Below are 21,312 nucleotides of genomic sequence, written 5' to 3' on the forward strand. Positions count from 1 at the left end.
GCCGAGCCAAGCAAGAGGAAGTGGATCACCTGCCTCCTGCTGACTGTTTCTGCTCATTCGCATCAGCCCAAAACCCAGCCAGCCCTGTGCACACGCCTACCTGGACTGGGAGAGGTGTTTAGTGTACAGCTGCCGCCAGACGCTGAAGCTCAGGGCATCCATGCTCAGGCACTCGCTCAGGCAGATCAGGAGCTGTGCAAGAGGAAAGCAGAAAGACTGGATGGCTGCTTGCTACAACTTCAATGTGTCTCCAGCCCTCCCTCGGGGAGGCACAGTTCAGTCACGCTACACCCCCAGGTCTGCAGCTCAGCTTGCCAGACCAAAAGCTGTGCATCTGCTTGCTGACTGAGTCTGAGACCCACGTACAAGTGACCTGATTTCCAGAAGGGCTGAGCAGCCACAGCTCTCACTGAAGCTCATAGCAGCTCTGAAAACCAGGCCCATTCGCCTCCCCACTAACGAGAGGGCGTTTCTGCTCGTGGCAGTATTTGGCTTCCCCAGCTGATAGACGCAGCCCCGGTTCAGCGCGCCATCTTGGGCCAGCCAGCACCACTAGGCAGTTCAGGTTATTTCTCAACCCTTTTCTCTAGTCTAGTTCTCCCATCTCTCTAGCTACCTACTTCCAACGTACTAATCACTGTGGTATCTAGGCACTGGGCCCCTCACACCTGTACTTCCCTCGAAGCACAGAAAATGGGGCTCGGCCTTTTTTTGCTTTGTTGCAATGGACAAAGAAGCCCTGAAAGGTGTTGTGTTAAAAAATCCCTTTTCCTGCCCAGTCTTTCCTTAGCGAGATCTGCACAAACAAGGCAGATCATCCTCACTTCGCTGGGGGGCTGCAGTGTGAGCCGGAGCTTTCTCAGCCCTTATCCGATGGGCTGAGGGGGAGGGGTCTCTGCACCAAGAGCTTTTCTCCCAGCTGCTGGGAATGAATAGGTGTTAAAAAACCAACGTAGAGCGCCTGGAGAATGCTCATCGCAATCCGGTTTCCTTTGCCAGGTCTCTGCTATCTGTCCTAGCAGATCTCCAGTCATCCCTACGTGTCTTCCAGGAGCGACACAGTGGACAAGACTTGAAGGTTTAACGTAAGAGCTAAGCAGAAGGACAGCGTTCTTCTCAAGCCCGTCAGACCTCCTTTATCCACCCTAAGGCAGCAAGAGAGGCACAAGTCCATCCCCAACCCCCTTGTTAAGGCAGCTCTCTGGACTGGCTGGAACTGGGCTCGAAGAACTCACCCACAGGGCATCCTGGCCCGAGGCGTGCAGACCTGGCCTCACTTGGCTCCTGAACAGTGCTAACTCTGCACACTCAGTCAAGGCCCCCTCGCAGGCCCAGCCCAGCAGTGCCAAGAACAAAGACGAGCCCAACCACTCTGCCGACTCTCCAAGCGCTCACCTCATTTCTCATGTCGGCAGGACAGTTTGGAGTGGCTCTGGACAGGAAGGAGGGGAAGTAGGTGTGCAGCGTGGTCTCAGGTTTAGCGCCAAACGCTAGCACTTTCAGCCTGGGGTACAACTGGCGTAACTGCTCCTGCAGGCTGAAGGACAGATCACATGAACACTTCTGCATTCGTTCCAGCCCTGCGTGCTCGGCCTCACTGAGGCAGGGCCAGCTGCTTAGGGGAACGCTGAACACATGGCAAGGCGGGGCATGCGAGCCTGGGAGCCAGAACAGGAGCTAGGAGATGGCTCTCCAGTGGGGCTGCTGCTGAAGCACGATTGTTCTCTCCTCCCAGTCAGACAGCACCCAGGATGCCCCGAGCATTACAATCCCAGCCAGTGCGAATGTCGGCACTCGTGTCCTGCTCAGGACCACGAGGAGGGAATGGAGGGGTGGCAAGCAGCCGCAGTTTCAAGAACATAACATTAGGACAGGCTCCCCTTTGCCAGTGTATCTCCTCTTCCAATCCCCTTGCCCTTCCCCCGTCATTCTCCTGCTTTTCAGTTCCAGCCTCCTCAGTCTGCTCAGCCTTCACAGACACACCCTTCCTCCCAAGGCTCTCTAGACTCGGGCCCTCACACACTCCCCCGACCCCCGAGCCTGAGGAACAGCAATTGTGCATCCAGCTGCTGTGCCATGGCTTTCCCTTGGACAGGTGCAATGGGAGCTATAAACTGCTTCCAGCATGACACACACTCCCCAGCTCCCTGTCTGAGGAACAATCTGCTCTTCAGACTGCCCGTGAACCAGGCCCCCTTTCATTCATTCACAGCGTATCTACCACACACACGTGCAAGCCTCATTAGTTACCGGAAAGAGCTCCGTTATCGAACCAACAGAAGTCAAGTAAATGAAGATGGCAGAAGTCGCTCTCCTGAGCCCACGCCAGGTCCCCAGCTAGCGCCGCCTGCCTGGGAGGACATCTCACATGCTGCGGGCACCTGCCCAGCCCAGCTGCTTTTCTCACTACCCATTTCTTCACTTGCTTGAAATAAAGCCCCAAGGGCTGCAAGTCACCTTTCCTGTATCAAGACCGGGGGCAAGTCAGCCATACCTGGGTGATAAGGAGTTGTTGGGCATAAAGGCAAAGTCCAAGAGTGGGAAAAAGTCCTTTGGTCCAATCATGCCAAACCCTTTGGTCAGGTTTGCGTGTGTCCTGCAATGGAAAAATGTCAGGACAGAGGTTACAGGAGTCATGTCACTGCAGGCAGGCAGCCAGATGGGAACCCCTTGGTGAGCTGTTTCCAAGGACTGGGCATGCTCCCCCCCCCCCCATCAAGAGCACCTGAGCTCCAAGATTAGACACGAGATTAAATCCAAGATGCCTAATTTCAAAGTGGGAACATCAAACAAATCTGCCTGTAAAGAATCTCCTTTTGGACCCTCAGCAGTGCAAGGCTGCCTTGCTGTTGCAAACGGGGAACATTCTGCTAACACTCTTACAAGGGATTGCTTCCGAAACAACAGCAGCTAGTACCAACATTCACCACATTTCAGGCCTCAAACTCAGGGAAGATGCCAGTTCATTCCGAGAACACAGCTGCGGTGGGAGCACAGCGCATGGGTTTCAGAATCCCCCCACATCTATTTCAGGCCCAGGCCCAGTTTCGCTGTGATGCATCACTGGCTGCTGAACAGGTGGAGAGCTGTCTTGTATATTCTGCAGCACTTTGTTCTAAGCAAAGAACCAAGCCCCTTGCCAGCTGCTCTACAGGCCCAACTCTGAAGCAGCATTAAAGGCTGCACCTTACAACACCCCATGCATCTGGAGACGACAACCCTGAGGCCATGAGCTAAGGATAACTGAGCCCAGCCCAGGAACTCCCTCAGGGTTGCGCTGATGCTGTACTTTTCACTCCCACTCTCCCAGCAGGTCTTCTTGTGCAATACACACTGCCTTTTGTTCTACGCACTCAGCATCATACCAGACCAGCCTTTGACAAACTTCTCTCCCCCTCGCCCCCTTTCTTCTTTACAGGCGACACGCAAAGGAAACAATGGGCTTCTGCACTTGTTTGCTTCTTTATAATGAAGGGCTGGAATGGGGAGGCAAGAAAGGTGTTTGTGCTTGTCTCTAACATTAGGAACATACGCCTTATCTACTCTTCCTGGGATACTATGGACAACTAGCTACCTAGCAGGACAGTGGCAATGGAGATAGCATACAGTGAAACCTGCCAGAAGGGCTGGACTCTTTACTCAGGCTCCCAAAGGCCGAAGAATCTGGAGAAACACCACCCAAGATCTGGCTCACACATGACAGATCTGTAAAAAATGACAAAGAGTCCTGCGGCACCTTGCAGACTAACAGACATACTGGAGCATGGGCTTTCATGGGTGAATATCCACTTTGTCAGATGCATGTCACGTGTGACATTCCCAAGGGAAGAGACAAATGGGGAAAACCCCTTATTTAAAGTAAAATCTTTTCAGGAATTCTCTTGTGTTGCTCTATAGTGGCTAAAGAACACGTCCCCTTTATCCTTCACAGATCACCTTCAAATGGCTTTTCTAGAGCCCGTGCCCTAATGCAGGGAATGGAGAAAGGACATCTTGGGGACCACATGTCGTCTGCCCTCCAAACTTCTACGCTACAGGTGAAAACGGCTATTGTGTGGCTGCGTGCGCAGCAATCAGCCCACGCTCACAGTCCTCATTTCCACCAGTCTGTGGGAACGAGAGACAGGAGAAGACACCAGAAAACCGGATCCTGTGTCTGAAGGAGGGGAAAGGATAATTAAAGAGCCAGAGGCATTCGTGAGAGCAGACCTCCCCCAGCTGCAGTCTAGATTCAGCCTATTCATTGTGGAGCCATCCCTGAAAAAGTCCCTTCACCCCCTTCATAAAGCAAAGAAACGTTCCTGTCTCCTGGGTGCACTTCCCCTCTTCTCCTTCTGTGCCCAGCATTTAGCCCCCGGCGTTCTCTCGGGAATGGACAGTGCACAGCCTGTGAATAACAACCCCGCCACGTTCCACTAATGCGCCACTGCACAGCCGGGCTGCCTCAGAGACGATCTGTCTGTCCCTGTAGCACCAGCACAGCGTGCCACCCTTGGCTACTCTGCAGCCTCTCTTCCCAGGCCTGTCAGCCAGATATGCCCTGCACCTTTTCGTCAAGGAAAATTAAGACAAATTTTAACCCAATTTATCTTCTGCTGCTGAGCTGTCTAATCCTGGGCTCTGTGCTGCTGGTGCCAGTGTTCAAGGTGTCAGTGACAGTTCCATTTGGCTGTTAATTACAGGACCTACTACATCAAAATGAAGCCATAAACCTGTAATCCTAGTTTATGGATTCATGCAACACTCAGTATTTGTTAGCCCCATTCAGTATTCTCTCCTGCCCAGGAATCTTCATCCAACACCCAGCCCACGCGCAGCTGGAGGGAGCCTGCTCCGTTCTCTCCCCACACACACACACACACACACACACACACACACTGCGGTTGGGGAATTTTCAGTCGTTTTCGAGACAGAATGTTGTAACTAGGCACTGCCGGCAGCAGCGAGACGGACACCAGCTTTCCTCAGAGCACTCCATCTGCACAAGTCAATCCGTCGGCTGCCAGCACCTCCCACACCCAGTGAGCAGTCCGCCATAGACACGGCCCAGTGAGCTCCCTGACTCACGATGAAAACTGGCCAAAGCTGGGTTCTCCCTCGTGTCCCTTGTTTTAGATTTTCATAGATTTTCATAGATTCATAGATTCTAGGGTCAGAAGGGACCAATGTGATCATCTAGTCCGACCCCCTGCACAAAGCAGGCCACAGAACCCTACCCATCCACTTCTATAACAAACCCCTAACCTATATCTGAGTTATTGAAGTCTTCAAATTGTGGTTTGAAGACCTCAAGCTGCAGAGAATCCACCAGCAAGTGATCCATGCCCCACGCTGCAGGGGAAGACGAAAAACCTCCAGGGTTTCTGCCAATCTGCCCCAGAGGAAAATTCCTTTCCAACCCCAAATATGGCGATCAGCTAAACCCTGAGCATGTGGGCAAGACTCACCAGCCAGCACTCAGAAAAGAATTCTCTGCAGTAACTCAGATCCCAACCCATCCAACATCCCACCACCAACCACTGGGCATACTTATCTGGCGATAGTCAAAGATCAATTGCCAAAATTAGGCTCTCCTATCATACCATCCCTTCCATAAACTTATCAAGCTTAATCTTAAAGCCAGATATGTCTTTTGCCCCCACTACTCCCCTTGGAAGGCTGTTCCAGAACTTCACTCCTCTAATGGTTAGAAACCTTCGTCTAATTTCAAGTCTAAACTTCCTAGTGTCCAGTTTATACCCATTCGTTCTTGTATCTACATTGGTACTAAGCTTAAATAATTCCTCTCCCTCTCTAATATTAATCCCTCTGATATATTTATAAAGAGCAAGATCTGGGTTGCTGCATTAGCAGCTGGCCAGGAACATGAGGGCTGGACCTAAACGACATACACCGATGCAGCTCGCAGCTGCCCCGATCTTTGACACAGGGCGCAGCCATGGCTGCTTGATGCTGAATGACAGCATTCACGTCACGCGCTCCCTGCTCCTGAAAGAGAAGCAGAACACCACTACTGATTTTCCAGAGGAGACCATGGGACACTTAGAACCAATCCTGCTCCTCAGCTGTCCAGGGCTGCCAGGGTTCTGGCTTTAGGCAGGGAGTAGTCAGCACCATGTTACAGAAAACAGACACGCTAAAGGCTAAGCTAACGAGATACAGTTATTACTGGTACTTCGTTTAGACAGTGTCACCCCACTGAGGCTGAGGTCATGGGTCAAACCTCACTGCAAGTCTAGGGAGCGTCACGTTTCCAACACTATGCCAGCGTGACACACGGTCAGCCCCTGGTGAGGGCAGGAGCTCCCATCCCACAGGTCAGAACTCCAGGTTCTTAATGTCAGCAGGCCAAGGGTACCCATGGCCCAGGAAGTACGGTACATGACAGCTGGGGCAGGCTTTATCCTTAACGGAGAGAGACCAATCAAATTCAACTGTAACTCACATCAGCAGCCGGTCCAAGTAGGCAATCGCATACGGGGAGAGGGACTTGATCCCCAGCACTGGAAGCATAATGCCAAGCCACACTGCATAAAAGGAGAAAGCTATTAGAACAAGACAGGGAAGAATCTCTGAAGTGTTTCCTACTGACTGTCCAGAAACATGACCAGCGTAAAAGGTAGGTATTTATAAGAGCTACACCCCTGCCTGAAGCTATCTGGGAGAGACAGGCAGGGAGATTAATGTTTTAAAGGGCCAGAAATGTTTTTATATGTAAACTGAAAAGAAAACTCCTGTCTGTCAGGTGTAGTACACACCTTGTTAATGGGCATTATGCACACAGTATTGGTAGGAGAGAGAGAGAGAGAGAGAGAGAGAGAGAGAGAGAGTGTGTGTGTGTGTGTGTGTGTGTGTGTGTGTGTGTGTGTGTGTGTGTGTGTGTGTGTGTGTGTGAACGAACTGAAGGTATTATGCCTTTCCACAGTTCTGTTTACCCACGTCAAGTATCCCACAACACACTGCAAGGCTGAAGTCAGCACTGGCATTAGAAAATAGGCAGCCTGTCAAAGTCAGGATACAGGACTGGTGTGTCCTAGCACAGGCTGGGATGGAGCTCTGCATCAGCTGGCTGGGAACGCAGTATCCAAAACAGAGCGAAGAAAAGTACCACATAAAACAGCAGGTTAAGGAACTGTTACAGACTGGTGAGCTTGAGAATGGCAAACAGCTTTGCAACTTATACAAATCAGACTACAAATACTACCAGTTAAAACGCATACCTTCGAACTCCCCTTCTGTGTACGGTGAATATTCTGAGAGAAAAGAATTGCTTTCCAGGAGGACAATATGTATGTCTCCTTTTTTGTACTGTGCCACTTTGTCTTTGACAATCAATTTGGTCAAGGCTACATCTACACTGCAGCTCATGCCAGCATAACTTGTCACTTGGGTGTGAATAAACCAACCCCTGAATGACAAGTTACTCTGGCAAAAACACTCATGTGCACCGCGCTAGTCAACCAAAGAGCTTCTCCTGCTGACAGCTGCTGCCACTCGCAGAGGTGGGATTTTGATGCCGATAGGAGAGCTCTCTCCCATAGGCACAGAGTGTCTTCACCACACATGCACTAGCCGCTCGGCCGTATCTATGCAGCCGCAGCACCACAGCGCTGTACGTACAGACATGGCCCACGGGGTTCTTTGGTCTCGAACATTTTTAAGGATGCACCGCGAGTTTCCAAAGAAGTTAAGTGACCCCGGGCTTTTACTGTTGAAAATGATTTACCCTGGCAATGAAGAAGTCATGAAAGTGACGTAAGAGAAGGCTAATCCCATTAGAGAGAGGAGCCTCACCACACATTTACAAGGTCTTGTATGAATTATTTGGGGTCTCTCACCCACGGCGTCCCACAGCAACATGCCTGCAGTGACCTGCCTTTGCTATCTCCGGTATATGTCCTGTTTTCAAGTAGAGCAAAGCAAGTGCCTGAGTGGAAATTAAGTTCACTCTCTGGATCTCCCCAGACTGCATCTTCTGGACTTGGGCAGCTCATCCATTTTTACCTTTCAGTCCTTCAGTGAGGTCTGTGAATCCAGCTTGTCCCAGAGCCCACATGATTGTGAGGCATTTCATTGGCCTGTTCTGATGGGACCGTAACAGCTCTAAGTACTGAAGGGAAAATCAAACATGTTAAACTAAGTTAAGAAAACTCCACAGCCTCCCTTACCCCATAACATTCTCCCAAGAACAGGCAGGGGAAAGCTCAGAGCAACACTTTACAAATCTGACCTGTAGCTAAGCCACCTTGTGCCATGGCTTTGCCATGGGAATTTGGGGACAGGAAACAACAGGACAAGAGCAGCTGAAACAAACCTGAAACTGACGTGTTTGCAGCAAGAGAGAGAACTAGACAAGATTCAAAGCAAGAAAGTCGTAACATGAGACTAAAACAGAGGGTGTATTTTATATTCAGTGCCAGGCATTCCCTCAGGTGCAACAAACACAGCTGTATCAGAGCAGATCTATTGCTTCAAAGCACAGGAGGGGAACAAATCAATGCTCCAGCAGCAAAAGAGCTACCAAAATTAGGCTACAAATGCCCTTGGCACAGGGTTAAAGGCCACAAGATACACACACGCCGAATAAATCAATGCCACCTGCAAGGGCATTTAAGATATAAGTGAGCTGCCACTAACATTATTCGCCCCAGAAGCTGAGACAGGCAGCGGGGAAAAATGTGAAAACCTGGTGAGAAGCCACTGCTGTCTTTTCAGTGCTGTGCACTTGGCTCTCTCCACACCAGTTACTGATCCCCACAGCCTCTGGGCTTCAACTGCCCCCAAATACTCAGACATATAGAATCATAGATTAGGAGAGTTGGAAGGGACCTCAGCAGGTATCTAGTCCAACCCCCTGCTCAAAGCAGGACCAGTCCCCAAATGGCCTCCTCAAGGATTGAACTCACAACCCTGAGGTTTAGCAGGCCAAAGCCCATCGAGTGACAGGCGGTGCCCCTGCAGTGTGCGGCCGTGTCCCAGCCCAGTGAGAAGCACAGAGACCCCCCCATCTCCCTGGGGCAGAGACTGAGCAGAGCCCCATGTTCGCAGACCCGGGGGCTCCATGGCCCTGCTCTGGGCCGGGACACATCAGCAAGCGGCCTGGGGTCCCGCAGCCCCGGATCCAGAGCCACAGGGACACCGAGTTCAGCGGGGAGGCCGTGGCTGAGAGGGGAGCACAGAGCGCGTCACATTGTCACAGACATGACGGGGGGTGGGCAGGAGACCGGCAACTGGACACTGCGGGGAGGATGTGCCAAGCGCATGGAGGGGGCGGGGCCAGAGGACATTGCGCAGGTGGGGCGTGCAGGGAGGGGGTGGGGCTGAGGGACAGATGCGCGGGGGGGCACAGAACAGTTACGCCGGACGCGCAAGGAGGGGGCGGGGCTCAGGGGCAGATACGCGGGGGGGCGCAGGGCAGTTGCGCCGAGCATGCGGGGAGGTACCAAGCCAAGGGGCACATGTGGGGGGGGCCCCCGCAGGGCAGCTGCGGCAAGTGTGCGGGGAGGGGGCAGGGCCGAGTGGCAGATGCGGGGGGGGGCAGTTGGGATCGCTCAGTTCCACATTCTCCCCCTCCCGACCCCAGACTTAGCGCTAGGCCTCGCCCGCATACACAGCTGCAGTCCCTGCCCTGACCAGATTACACTTCAAAACAAGCTATACCAAATGGATGCAGCCGACAAGAGGAAGGACTGGAGAGTGCCAGGGTACTGCCGTAAGCTCAAGCCGTGACAGGCGGGCTAGGAGCACAGCAGGATCCTGCTCAGTCATTTAGAAGGATTTGGGTTTTTTTTTAAACAAACAAATGAGAAGCTGCCCCCACCTGCCCCCGTCACCAGCCAGATGATTTAGTCTGGCTGTGAGCTCTGTGAAGGACAGGAGGCAGGCTGAACAAATCACATTAATAAACCCTGACTGAGAGGCTTGGAAAGCAGCCTACTTCTTCATTTCCGGAGTCTCAGTTTCATCAGCTGAACAGTACTTATGGCCCCAGAAAGGCAGTGTAATAAGATGAGACCATGACCCATAAACCCTCGGTATCAGAGGCCCGGGATGAGGCTTGAACTAAAGTAATAGTCATGACTTGGCTAACACAGAGCAAAGTTAGGCTGTGAGCCAGGGGCAGGCCCTGCTCACAGGAGTTGGCAAGGAGAAGGCTGCTAATTGGACATATACACATAGCTAAAGGGTGTCAAGCACTAACAGGATAAACACGGGCCAGGATGGCACCAGAACATTCCGGTACGAAGACATTCCACAGAGATAATGAGGAAGAGGCTGGCACATCCTAAAGACGACAGGGTCAGAAGGATAATACGATGGACAGACTTGTTTGTTCAAACCAACCTGTACCAGGGGAGAGGCAGCACCCCAACACGCAGAGGGGTTGTACCTCGGCACGTCAGGAGTGATGTGTAACTCGTTTGTACCTGTGTATAAGAACACACCCCTGGAGCGGTGTCTTTGTCCAGCCGAGGGGGCAGCGGAGAGTCCCCCCACTGACTGAGCCGGTCCATTGCCGGGGGCACTATGTACTAGCAGAACCGTAGACATCTGATCTGGGGAGTTAGAGACTGTTTTGTTTGGCAGTAAACCTGGCCGCGTGCCTGGGTACCTTATCAGAGTCTGTGGTCATTGGGGGTTCTCTCGGGGTTTGCTGTGCCAGCGATCTGCAGAGCCGGGGCAGCACGCAGAGGGAACACCATGCAGCCGACTGGTATCAACACTGAACAGAGCAGAGCCCCACACCGGTGCCGTCTGATGACACTGGTGATCCTGACTGCTGATCTGGTGAGTGAGCGAGCTGTCCGCTGTAGGAACCCCGATCTAACACGAGCTAGGGAGCCCCCGTAACCCCTCCCTGCAAATCCCACAGAGCTTAAAAAAATCTAATGGGGAAGAACCATGGAATTAAACCTGTATGGCGAGGGCAGAGACTAGCCCTGAAATGCAGAATATTGCAAACTATAACCAGGGCTGTTAAATGGTTAAGACAACATGCCACAAAATTGGTGAGACAAGTAACAGAAACAAAAAAGTGTTAAAAGAGTCAGAAGATGCTACAAAGCCCTGGACTGCTCTCACGCTCCTTGCAGGGCAGCAAGCAGTCCACAGACAACCAGCACAGGAACAGAATAAAACATTGGAAACAGCTGCAAGGAACCTACAAAAAATACATGTGCCGTCCCCTGTTACAAATATTGGTGGTTAACAGCAGGCTTCCGGTAGCTACCCAGTGCCTGAAAAATGGGGACAGAAGTGGAAAAAGGTGGCCCTAGTAAAATTAAAATATGAAATGGGGTCCACTGCAGTGCAACCACCACCTTAAGTCCCTCTACAGTATGGGGGTTAGGGTGCACGCTTGGACTGTGGGTGATCCCAGTTCAGATCCCTTCTGGGTTGGTTGAGAAGGGGTGGGCATCTCCATCTCAGTGGTTTGAGCATTGGCCTGCTAAACCCAGGGTGGTGAGTTCAATCCCTGAGGCGGCCACTAAGGGATCTGGGGCAAAATCAGTACTTGGTCCTGCTAGTGAAGGCAGGGGGTGGACTCAATCACCTTTCAAGGTCCCTTCCAGTTCTAGGAGATAGAAAATTTCAATTAGAGATATACCTTTTTTTATGGGGATAGCTCAGCAGTTTAAGCATTGGCCTGCTAAAACCCAGGGTTGTGAGTTCAATCCTTGAGGGGGCCATTTTGGGAACTGGGGTAAAAATCTGGGGATCGGTCCTGCTTTAAGCAGGGGTTGGACTAGATAGCTCCTGAGGTCCCTTCCAACCCTGAGATTCTATGATAAAAGCCAGGTTACAGTTAAACTTAAACTGGAACCTAGACTGGTGCCTGTCAGAACGGTACAAGTAAGTGCACGGCAGGAAAGAGTAGCACACAATACTGTCACTGAATTGGTAAATCAAACAAAGGAAAAAATGGAACAGTTCACAGAGCACATTAGGAGACAGGAGCTGCGACTCGATCACAGGGGAGTGAATAAAGAAGAATTTCAAGGTAAAAAAACAAAATTAAGCAGGTTAACACCTAGAATTGATGCATTAACACACGGAGTTGCCCCAAAACAGTTAACTGCAGCAAAAAGGGCACCCCACCACCCATTTGGCATGCACACAAAAGCAACAGACACTGGGAGAACAAATTCAGGTTTTACAAGAGCAGGTAACTACCCCCACTCTCTCTCAGAGCCGGGATAAAAACCAGGGGCGCGGTTCCCAGCTGCTTTGACCCACAGAACCACACTCTGCGCTCATATCTAAAAATATAATCTTCTTTCTCAAATATTTTTACATACTGGTTAAGTTAGTTCTTTTATATGCTTCCCCAGGCCTGGGCTACACTAGCGAGGGCGTCTGAACTAAGATATGCAACTTCAGTTATGTATCAGAGGGGTAGCCGTGTTAGTCTGGATCTGTAAAAATAGCAAAGAATCCTGTGGCACCTTATAGACTAACAGACGTTTTGGAGCATGACCTTTCGTGGGTGAATACCCACTTTGTCAGATGCATCTGAAGAAGTGTGTATTCACCCACGAAAGCTCATGCTCCAAAACGTCTGTTAGTCTATAAGGAACTTCAGTTATGCTATTCGCGCAGCTGAAGTCAAAGTATCTTAGTTGGACTTCCCTGGCCGTCCTCACGGTGGCGCGTCGACCACTGCGGCTTCCCCGTCGACTCCGCCTACTCCTCCTGCTGAGGTGGAGTACGGGCGTCGATTTGGGGATCGATTTATCGCGTCTAGACGAGACGCGATAAATCAATCCCCGATGCATCAAATACTACCCGCCGATCGGGGTAGTATAGATGTACCCTCAGTTTGCTAAACTCGCTGCTGCTGCTGGTACTTTCAAATACCTCCGTAGAGTTAACCTCTCTTGGCTCAGGTCTCACTACCCTCCTAGGCTGCTCTTCACCTCCCACCCCTCACTTCAGCTTTCTGTCTCTCTGTTTGAAAAGTTAGCGTTTTTACAGAAACCTCCAAAAGATAAAGCAACTGAAAACAGAACAAAACAAGAAATAAAAAGAAAACAAGATACAAACTTTAAATAAATCCAGTAAATTAATTATTTTAACCCTTCAGGAATGCAACAGCTAGAATTACTCCTAACTTTCTGAAGATACGGTTATCTGATACCAAGGGTTTATGGTTCAGGGCTTCATCTTATTACAGGCAGAATAACTGATGCTTCTTAGGTGATGCCTATTCAACAAACGTGGGAATTTCCTGTAATGTTTTTATGATCCATATGCCAGCTGCGGTAGCCCCAGGCGCTGGGCACTGCTATCCACTGAGGCCTAGTCTACACTTCCTCAACATAACGACGTCGCTCAGGGGTGTGCAAAATCCACCCCCGAGTGACACAGCTAAGGCGACCTAACCCCAGAGTGGACACAGTTAACACGACCTAACCCTTTACATAGATGCGGCTAGGGTGACAGAAAGATGCTTCCGTCAACTGAGCAACCACTGCTCATGGAGACAGATACGTCAACAGAATAACCTGTTCTGTGGCTGCTGCAGTCTGGCTGCAGTGCGGCAGCTGTGCCACTGTCACACCCGTAGTGCAGGCATTGCCTAGCTGGAAGCAGACTCTTCACAAGGACTCGCTCCAATCCACACGTGTGAATGGAGAATCTGGAAGGCTCAATGGAGCAGCAGAGAAGAAAAGACCTAAGCTGGAAACCAAAGAGGGAGTCAGGTGTGGACAGACATCTCTCAAGGAGGTCTGCTAGGACAGAGATAGAGAACAGAGCCGGTAAAGATGGCTGCAGAGCAATCCTACCTGCCAGGAGCATCAGCAAGAGACCACTGTTTTTTCCCAGTATGCTAGGTCTTGCGAGCAGGTGCATGGCCCAGGAACCGTATGAGAGAGAAGCTCGCACAGCTCCAGGATGCAATATGCCTGACTCTGCTGTTAGTGCCATTAGCCCCTCACTTCTAAAAACACTTAGTCAGAAAAAAGGTCCAGCTCAAACACCTGGCAGGCTGTTTGTTGCCAATACAGGGCCTTAGCGAGCTTCCTTGGCCGCTGCGCAGCACAGGGACCTGGGGCAGACAGCACAGACAGCTGTGTCCCAAAGTGAAACCGAGCGAGTCACTGTGGAGGCCTGGGGGTTGGATTTTTCAACATTCATTAAAGAAACTGCCTGTTCCACAGTGGCTCACAGAAACCTTGGGAGCCAGGCCAAAGAGCAGTTTTATGGAGGGACAAAGGAGGAAAGCTCATAGCATCCAGCTAATTCCAGGTTTTCTAGGGTATGTGGCCTTCCAGCACTCAGCTGTGCCATACAATTCTCACAGGAGGGGCCCATCCACTCCCCGCCTTTTCTTCTTCTGGCCAGGGATTAATTAAAACAAACCATGAAAGGTCACATAAAAGTGAAGCTGTGGTTTGGTCTGGGTCACAGGAACACACGGTTCAAACTATAATGGGCCAGAAAAGCAGAGTCAGCAGCACAATGGGATAGCACAAGACAGAGCCACAGCCCAGGGCACAACCGTAGTGACCGCATGGCCCATGTGCCAAAGTCAGTGGCATTCGTTTGCTTTGAGTGAGTGTGATATTAAAAAAGTGGATCTCATCTCCTCACTACTTAAGAGCAATAAGCAAAGCTAACAGGTAAACTTCCTTCTCCATTCTCTCCGCCCCAGAGACAAGAATCGGCGCCCTCTAACAGGGAAACAGGTTACTAGACAGCAATGAGATTCTTCAAGAGAGTGGCACCTGTATTTACTGGGGCTCTACATGTCTGGGTGGGAGCACTGACATCCACCTGTTTATGATGGGCTATTTCTACCCTCTGGAAACTTTCCGACCACGTCCCCTTTGGGAAGGTGGCTGTCAGGAATACACTCTACCTCAGTGGCTCTCACCCTTTCCAGACAACTGTACCCCTTTCAGGAGTCTGGTTTGTCTTTCACACCCCGAAGTTTCACCTCACATAGAAACTACTTGCTTACAAAATCAGACATAAAAATACAAACGCGTCACAGCACATTAGTACTGACAAATTACTTACTTTCTTGTTGTTACCATATAATTATAAAAGAACTCGACTGGGATATAAATACTGTACTTAACTTTAGTGCAGAGTGTATCTAGAGCAGTATAAACAAGTCAGTGTCTGTAAGAAATGTTAGTTTGTATTGACTTCACTAGTGCTTTTCTTTAGCCTGTTGAAAAACTAGGCAATCTCTAGACGAGTTGATGTACCCCCTGGAAGAGCTGTGCGCACCCCTGGCCGAGACCCACGGCTCTGTCTGAATTCTCCATCAGTATGTTCTATGCATGCTGGTCAGCACATTGGGGTGCTCAGAAGGAACGTGGCTCCCTCCACTAAGCTACACAGATCCCTTGTGGCTCATGAAGCAAGAGATCTTTCTGAAGGACCAGCAGGACCCACTGCGTAGGAGGGGAATCGCTGTTTGGTTTTACAAGCAGGCCAGCCTAGTAGCTGGACATACCCATTACGCTCACCTTGCCCAGATTCACTGTTGCAATTTTAGGCTTGTCCAACACCACTGCCTGTACGCAGATCCGGTATCCATGCAGCGACTCCCCTGCAAAACACGTGACACCAGGCTCAGACTAGGCTGGAGTCCCAGCAGTTGAAGGTTATGTTGCTCTTAAACACATCTCCCTTCCCCCCCACAATATCCCAAAATGGAAGGGTTACCCCCCATCCACCGCCAAACAGCACACCCACCTGGGTTCGCACAACCCGCTCCCCTGTCCAGCGGCTCTCGCTCTCTCTCACCCACTAACCCTTTCATAACAGAGGTGGGGCCCAGCATGATGCTTTGGGGTCCATTTCCGTCTGATCCATTCTCCTTGCTTTCCATTCCCATTCTGGGTCCCCCCCTCTGATCTCAGCCGTGCTGTGAGCACACACTTGCCTCTGCTAGGCGGGAAGCACAGTCCCACCCCGGGAGATAATCACCCTCACTGTGGTGATCCCCAGCAGCCCTTGCCCCACTCACTCCACAACAGAGTCACCAAGTTTCTGAGAAATCACCACCAATAGCTTCTCCAGGCAGAAAAACCTCCTGCCTAGCCCCGGCTTCCAGGGAATGCAGAGGTGGCTGCTGCTGGCTCCCAGACAGATTCTGCCCCGGGGTAATTCAGTGGAGCAGCCTGGGACTAACCCCACCCTTGTTTAAATTACAAAGGGACACGGGGAGGGGAGCAGGAAGACAGTGGGCAGTGATGGTTACGAGAGCAGCTTATTCATTCCTCACTGCTTCACTATGATCACGAGTTGTGCACACTGCAGCCGCTCTGCAGCACGAAACCCGCGGCAGCTCCCTGGGAATTAAAACGTGAAGGTGGAAGCAGCACAGGAAGCTCTTTCTGGTCGTGGGATCAGCCCATGACTGGAATGGCTCTGCTAAAATGATCAGCAGTGAAATAGTTCATGTCAGTGTTTGTGTTATCTTTAGGTTTCAGAGTTAACACTTGTTGAGACTAATGAGGCAATTCACACCTCTCAGAGCTAGTGTTTCAGGCAGCCCACAGATTTACAAATCAACAGCATCAGTTCACACACTGGTCACATGTTCTCAGTTTTCTTATTTAAATGGCAGCTCAGGTTCTGGATCTGTTTGCGGGTGTCAGGGGGGAAGGACTGGGACTGCAGCAAACTTTGCAGCCACAAGACATGTAGCCCCTCCAGCAATGATGGCATGCACACCGCAAGCAGCATATAATGATCACTCTAGGCTTGCTTTTGAAAGCTTTGGCGTGTGCCAAAAATACAAGGGGAAAGGGGCTGGGAGGAGGGTATTTTCTGGGAGGCGTTCTCAGCTCAGGAGTTCCCTCCCTGCCACAGTCCAATAGAGCCCAAATCTGAGCTGCAACTATCAGAAATGGAAACCAATCAGAACAGGTTTCCCCCCAGCAGCCTGCGCGCTTTACCGTACAAGCGCCTACAAGCTGTTAGGATGGTTACTAGTGATAAACAGAAACACACAGAGAGAGATTCCTGTAGCTTCAAAACCTTCCTCAGCCTCAGAATGTCTCAAACCTACTAGCTCTAGGCTGGGCCTGTGAATGAGCTTCCTGCACGAGCAGCTGTTGGAACAACAGAACACAGGCAGTGCCAGTAGCCTAGAGATCCAGTGAACTGACTAGGCTCTGGTCCAGTCGGCTCTTACCAGGAGTTTTGTCCAGTTCTTGCAACATAGTATAAATACAGTGGTCGAAGAAGAGCTCCAGCACGCTGGAGGCTTTCACTAGCAGGGACTTGATGATGCTTCTCAGCTCCTTGCTCACGAGACTGTAGGGGTAATCTGGAGCCAGAAGAACACACAAGTGTGAGGGAATTTCATGGGCCCACATTAACGCATGCTACTATCAAAGCCTGAAAGTGGCTTCAAGGAAACATGGCAATCCCAGATCATGTGCAATGCAGGGTCAACAAGCAACTCTTATTCTCAGTTATGCCAGAGTTGGTATGCAGAGTTTAGGAATAAAAAGATTATTTTCTAACTACTTGTTTCACTGGAGTCACGTGGGATTTGGGGGAAAAAACATCGCAGTTCTGCCTCTGTCTTCTAATCTACAGGAATGAGTGCTACGTTCAGAACCTCGGTGGTTTGGTAATGCATAAAGCAGAAGAGACTCCCGCAAATAATCTCTCTTTACAACTGTCCCTTTCAAGATGGATGAACAGAGACCTTTGTATTCAGATTCTTGCTTGCAGGTAGACAGTGACCCACCAATGGAGCAAGTCATGCTGGCCTATGATTAAATCCCAGTTTCCCAGGCATCGGCGGTGCTCTAGAAGTGGGTTAGCAAGGACCACAGGGGTTCTTAAAATACAGGTGCGAGTCGCTAGATTATGAAGTGGGGGTCGCAAGTATATGCACAAAACAGAGAGCAACTGCTGTCAAATAGATCACTTCCATCTAAAGCGTTTCCAAAAGTTACACACACCTTTCCATGGCAATGTCGTGCATTTACTTCAAAAAGTATCGTAAACATAGAACGAAGCAACCATTGTTCCTAAACAAAATATACGTTTGTGGTATCACCACCTTCAGGAAGCTGAACTCTGATGCTTGTGGTATTGTGCGTGCAGGTTTGTTGTTTTGAGACTAAAAAGGTGGGACTGAGACAACATTAGAGGGCTTGACTCTTCAGCAGCTGAAGAGCTGCATTAAACCGCAGACCAATCAGAACACTGAGATCAGCAAAAAAAAAGATAATTTATAATGTAACAGTCAGCCACACAGGCAGGGTGGTGCTGGGGGGGGGGGGGGGGGGGGGGGGGGAGAGCCCTTGCAGGGGCAATAGCCACTCCAAATCTGCCTTAGCCCCCCCACCCGGAGCCAACCTTTCCAGCACACATGTCAAACGCTGCACAGAAGTAAGGCTGGCATGGCACGGCATGGCATTGCCACCCTTACGTCTGCAGTCCTGTACTACTGCTGCTGCTGGCAGCGCTGCCTTCAGAGCTGGGCACCCAGCCAGCAGCTGCTGCTCTCCAGTCACCTACCTCTGAAGGCAGCAGGCTGCTCCTGGCCGTGGTGTGGCCTTCAGAGCCGGGAGGCTGTGAAAAGTGATTAACAAACATACAAATATCACTTTCCACAGCAGACTTTGCGCCCCATTGCCACCCTTACTTCTGCACTGCTGCTGGCGGCGGGACTGCTTCTCCTTTCAGAGCTGCCCGGCCCTGTAGCTGCGCCTCTGTCAGCAGCAACACAGAAGTTAAGGAAGTAATGGGGCACAAAGTCTACTGTGAAAAGTGATATTGACAAAGTTTCTTTGTGCCCTTCCCAGTATTAAACAGTAATATAACAAATTAACTTTTATGCTTATAACAATCATTCAATAAAAATGTGTTTCAGTCTTAATTTAAAAGCAGTGAGAAAATGTAAATTCATTTTGAACAGCATTTAAAATAGTGTTAAATATAAAAAGGTGTTTTTAATTTATCCAAGACGTCGCAATCTGAGGCTTGCTGTCAGAAAGGGGTTGCCAATACAAAAAGCTTGAGGCCCACCGCCATCCAGGACCTTTGTTGTCCAATTTTAGAACCATAGGTGAGAAAATGTAAGCTCTTGTAGAGCAGGTCAGATTAAGGAAAGTCACTAATTTGTCAGTCCTCTGCCATGTGCGAAGACAGTGACTTTTTAACTGGTGTAGACACACATCAAATTACAGAAGGATACGGAATGAAGCAAGTGCCCCATGCTTTATCTGCAGTGTCACAGATGAGGTTTATGATTCTGTTCCACCCTCGAGGTACACAAAAGCCTGCTGACTGAGGAAAAGCTACTTGTTAGATGAAAAACATCTCGCTCTGTATAACGTGTGCACACGCAAAGTACCTGAAACAGATGGGTGCCGGCACACGGCTCATACGCAGAATGAGCTTTCAAATCCAAAGATTACAATCCAGTGGCTGCCTGGAAGCCAGCCTCCACGTTTCCTCCGGTGGCTGCTGAACTAGCAGTAGCCACTATCAAAAATGTTGTGCAAGCCTAGCATAGATAAGGCCAAAGTCAACATGTCCAGCACTTTGCTCCTTTAGCCCTCGGATTCCTACATTCCAAGGCCAGAAGGGACCACGGGGACCATCTAGTCCAGTGGTCCCAACACCTTTTACGTTGTGCCCCTCCTTACCACTGTCCATGCTCCACACACACACCCTGGAAGCCTTGCTTGGGAGCCAGGGCTAGTGCCATGGCTGAGGGCGAAGCTGATGGTGGGTGGGGGCCGACGAATGGAGGGGGGTGAGGGAGCAAGGACTCCTCCCTCCCCCCATGGGAGTTAGCCTGGGCTCCGCCACCCTCCCAATGTTCCCCTGCACCCTCTTAAACATTCCTCTCCTCTCCTCCCCTCCCCCCAGCGGGGAACAGTTTGGGGACCACTGATCTAGTCTGACCTTCTGAGAACTCCAAAAATAATTCCTAGAGCCTATCTTAATTTAAAAGCAGCAAAGAGTCCCGTGGCACCTTACAGACTAACAGACGTTTGGAGCATGAGCTTTCATGGGTGAATACCCACTTCGTCGGATGCATCCGAAAGCTCATGCTCCAATACATCTGTTAGTCTATAAGGTGCCACAGGGCTCTTTGCTGCTTCTACAGATCCAGACTAACACGGCCACCCCTGATACTATCTTAATTTAAAAATTGTCAGTGATACAGAATCCACCACAGCCCTTTGAATTTTAAAATTTTAAATTTAAATAAATTAATGGAAATATCCTATCTCCTAGAATTGGAAGAGACCCTGAGGGGTCATTGAGTCCAGCCCCTGCCTTCACTAGCAGGACCAAGTACTGATTTTGCCCCAGATTCCTAAGCGGCCCCCTCAAGGACTGAACTCACAAGCCTGGGTTTAGCAGGCCAATGCTCAAACCGCTGAGCTACCCCGCCCCCCTAAGCCCTTGGTATGTTGTTGCACTGGTTAACTACTCTCCCTGTTAAACATTTACCTTAGTGCCAGTCTGAATTTGTCTAGCTTCAACCTCTATCCATTGACTCTTTCTGTGCTGGACTGAAGAGCCTATTATCAACCATTTGTTCCCCATGTAAATACTTACAGACTGTGATCAAGTCACCCCTTAACCTTCTCTTTGCTAAGCTAAATTGATTGCACCCCTTGAGTCTATCATTATAAGGCAGGTTTTCTAATCCTTCAATCATATTCATGGCTCTTCCCTGATCCCTCTCCAAATTATCAACATCCTTCTTGAACTGTGGGGACCAGAACTGGACACAGTACTCCAGCAGCAGTCACACTAACGCCAAATAACCTCTCTGTGCCTACTGGAGATTTATGTTTATGCATCCCAGGATCACATTAGCTCTTCTGGCCACAGTGTCACACTGGGAGATCATGTTCAGCTGATTCTATGTAATATGTAAAAATGGCCTGCATTCTTGTTACTAAATGTATACATTTAGCCATACTAAAACACACATTGTTTTTGTAAACTGGGTGCAAGCAGAGACCCAGATAGCTCTGAATCAGGGACCTGTCCCCTTCAATATTTACCACCTCCCCAGCTTTTGGGTCATCTACAAACTTTATCTGTGATTTTGTTTTCTTCTAGGTCATTGATAAAAAGGTTAAAGAGCGTACAGCCTAGAACTGATCCCAGCAGGATCCCCCACTAGAAACACACCTCATTTACAATTACATTTTGAGACCTATCTGTGAGCCAGTTCTGAATCCATTTAATGTGTGCAATCTTAATTTTATATCATTCTAGTTTTTTAATCAAAATGTTATGGGGTGCCATCAAATGCCTATAGAGAAGTCTAAGTATATTATCTCAACACTATTACATTGA

General features: G+C 50.0%; 1 protein-coding gene across 1 annotated transcript in view; it reads right to left on the reverse strand.

The window, feature by feature from the left end:
• The window catches only part of LOC115647661 (transmembrane protein 214-A-like), a 69,944-nt gene that overhangs the window by 15,340 nt on the left and 33,292 nt on the right, over positions 1 to 21,312 (reverse strand). Inside the window, exons 6-12 of the mRNA XM_030554355.1 lie at positions 17,159 to 17,293; positions 15,483 to 15,565; positions 8,005 to 8,110; positions 6,446 to 6,527; positions 2,495 to 2,596; positions 1,396 to 1,537; positions 101 to 192 (exon numbers count right to left, since the gene is read on the reverse strand). Coding sequence (XP_030410215.1) covers positions 101 to 192; positions 1,396 to 1,537; positions 2,495 to 2,596; positions 6,446 to 6,527; positions 8,005 to 8,110; positions 15,483 to 15,565; positions 17,159 to 17,293 — 742 coding nt within the window. The remainder of the gene's footprint in view (positions 1 to 100; positions 193 to 1,395; positions 1,538 to 2,494; positions 2,597 to 6,445; positions 6,528 to 8,004; positions 8,111 to 15,482; positions 15,566 to 17,158; positions 17,294 to 21,312) is intronic.

This window comes from Gopherus evgoodei, chromosome 3, assembly GCF_007399415.2.
Source record: "Gopherus evgoodei ecotype Sinaloan lineage chromosome 3, rGopEvg1_v1.p, whole genome shotgun sequence".
Lineage (NCBI taxonomy): Eukaryota > Metazoa > Chordata > Testudines > Testudinidae > Gopherus > Gopherus evgoodei.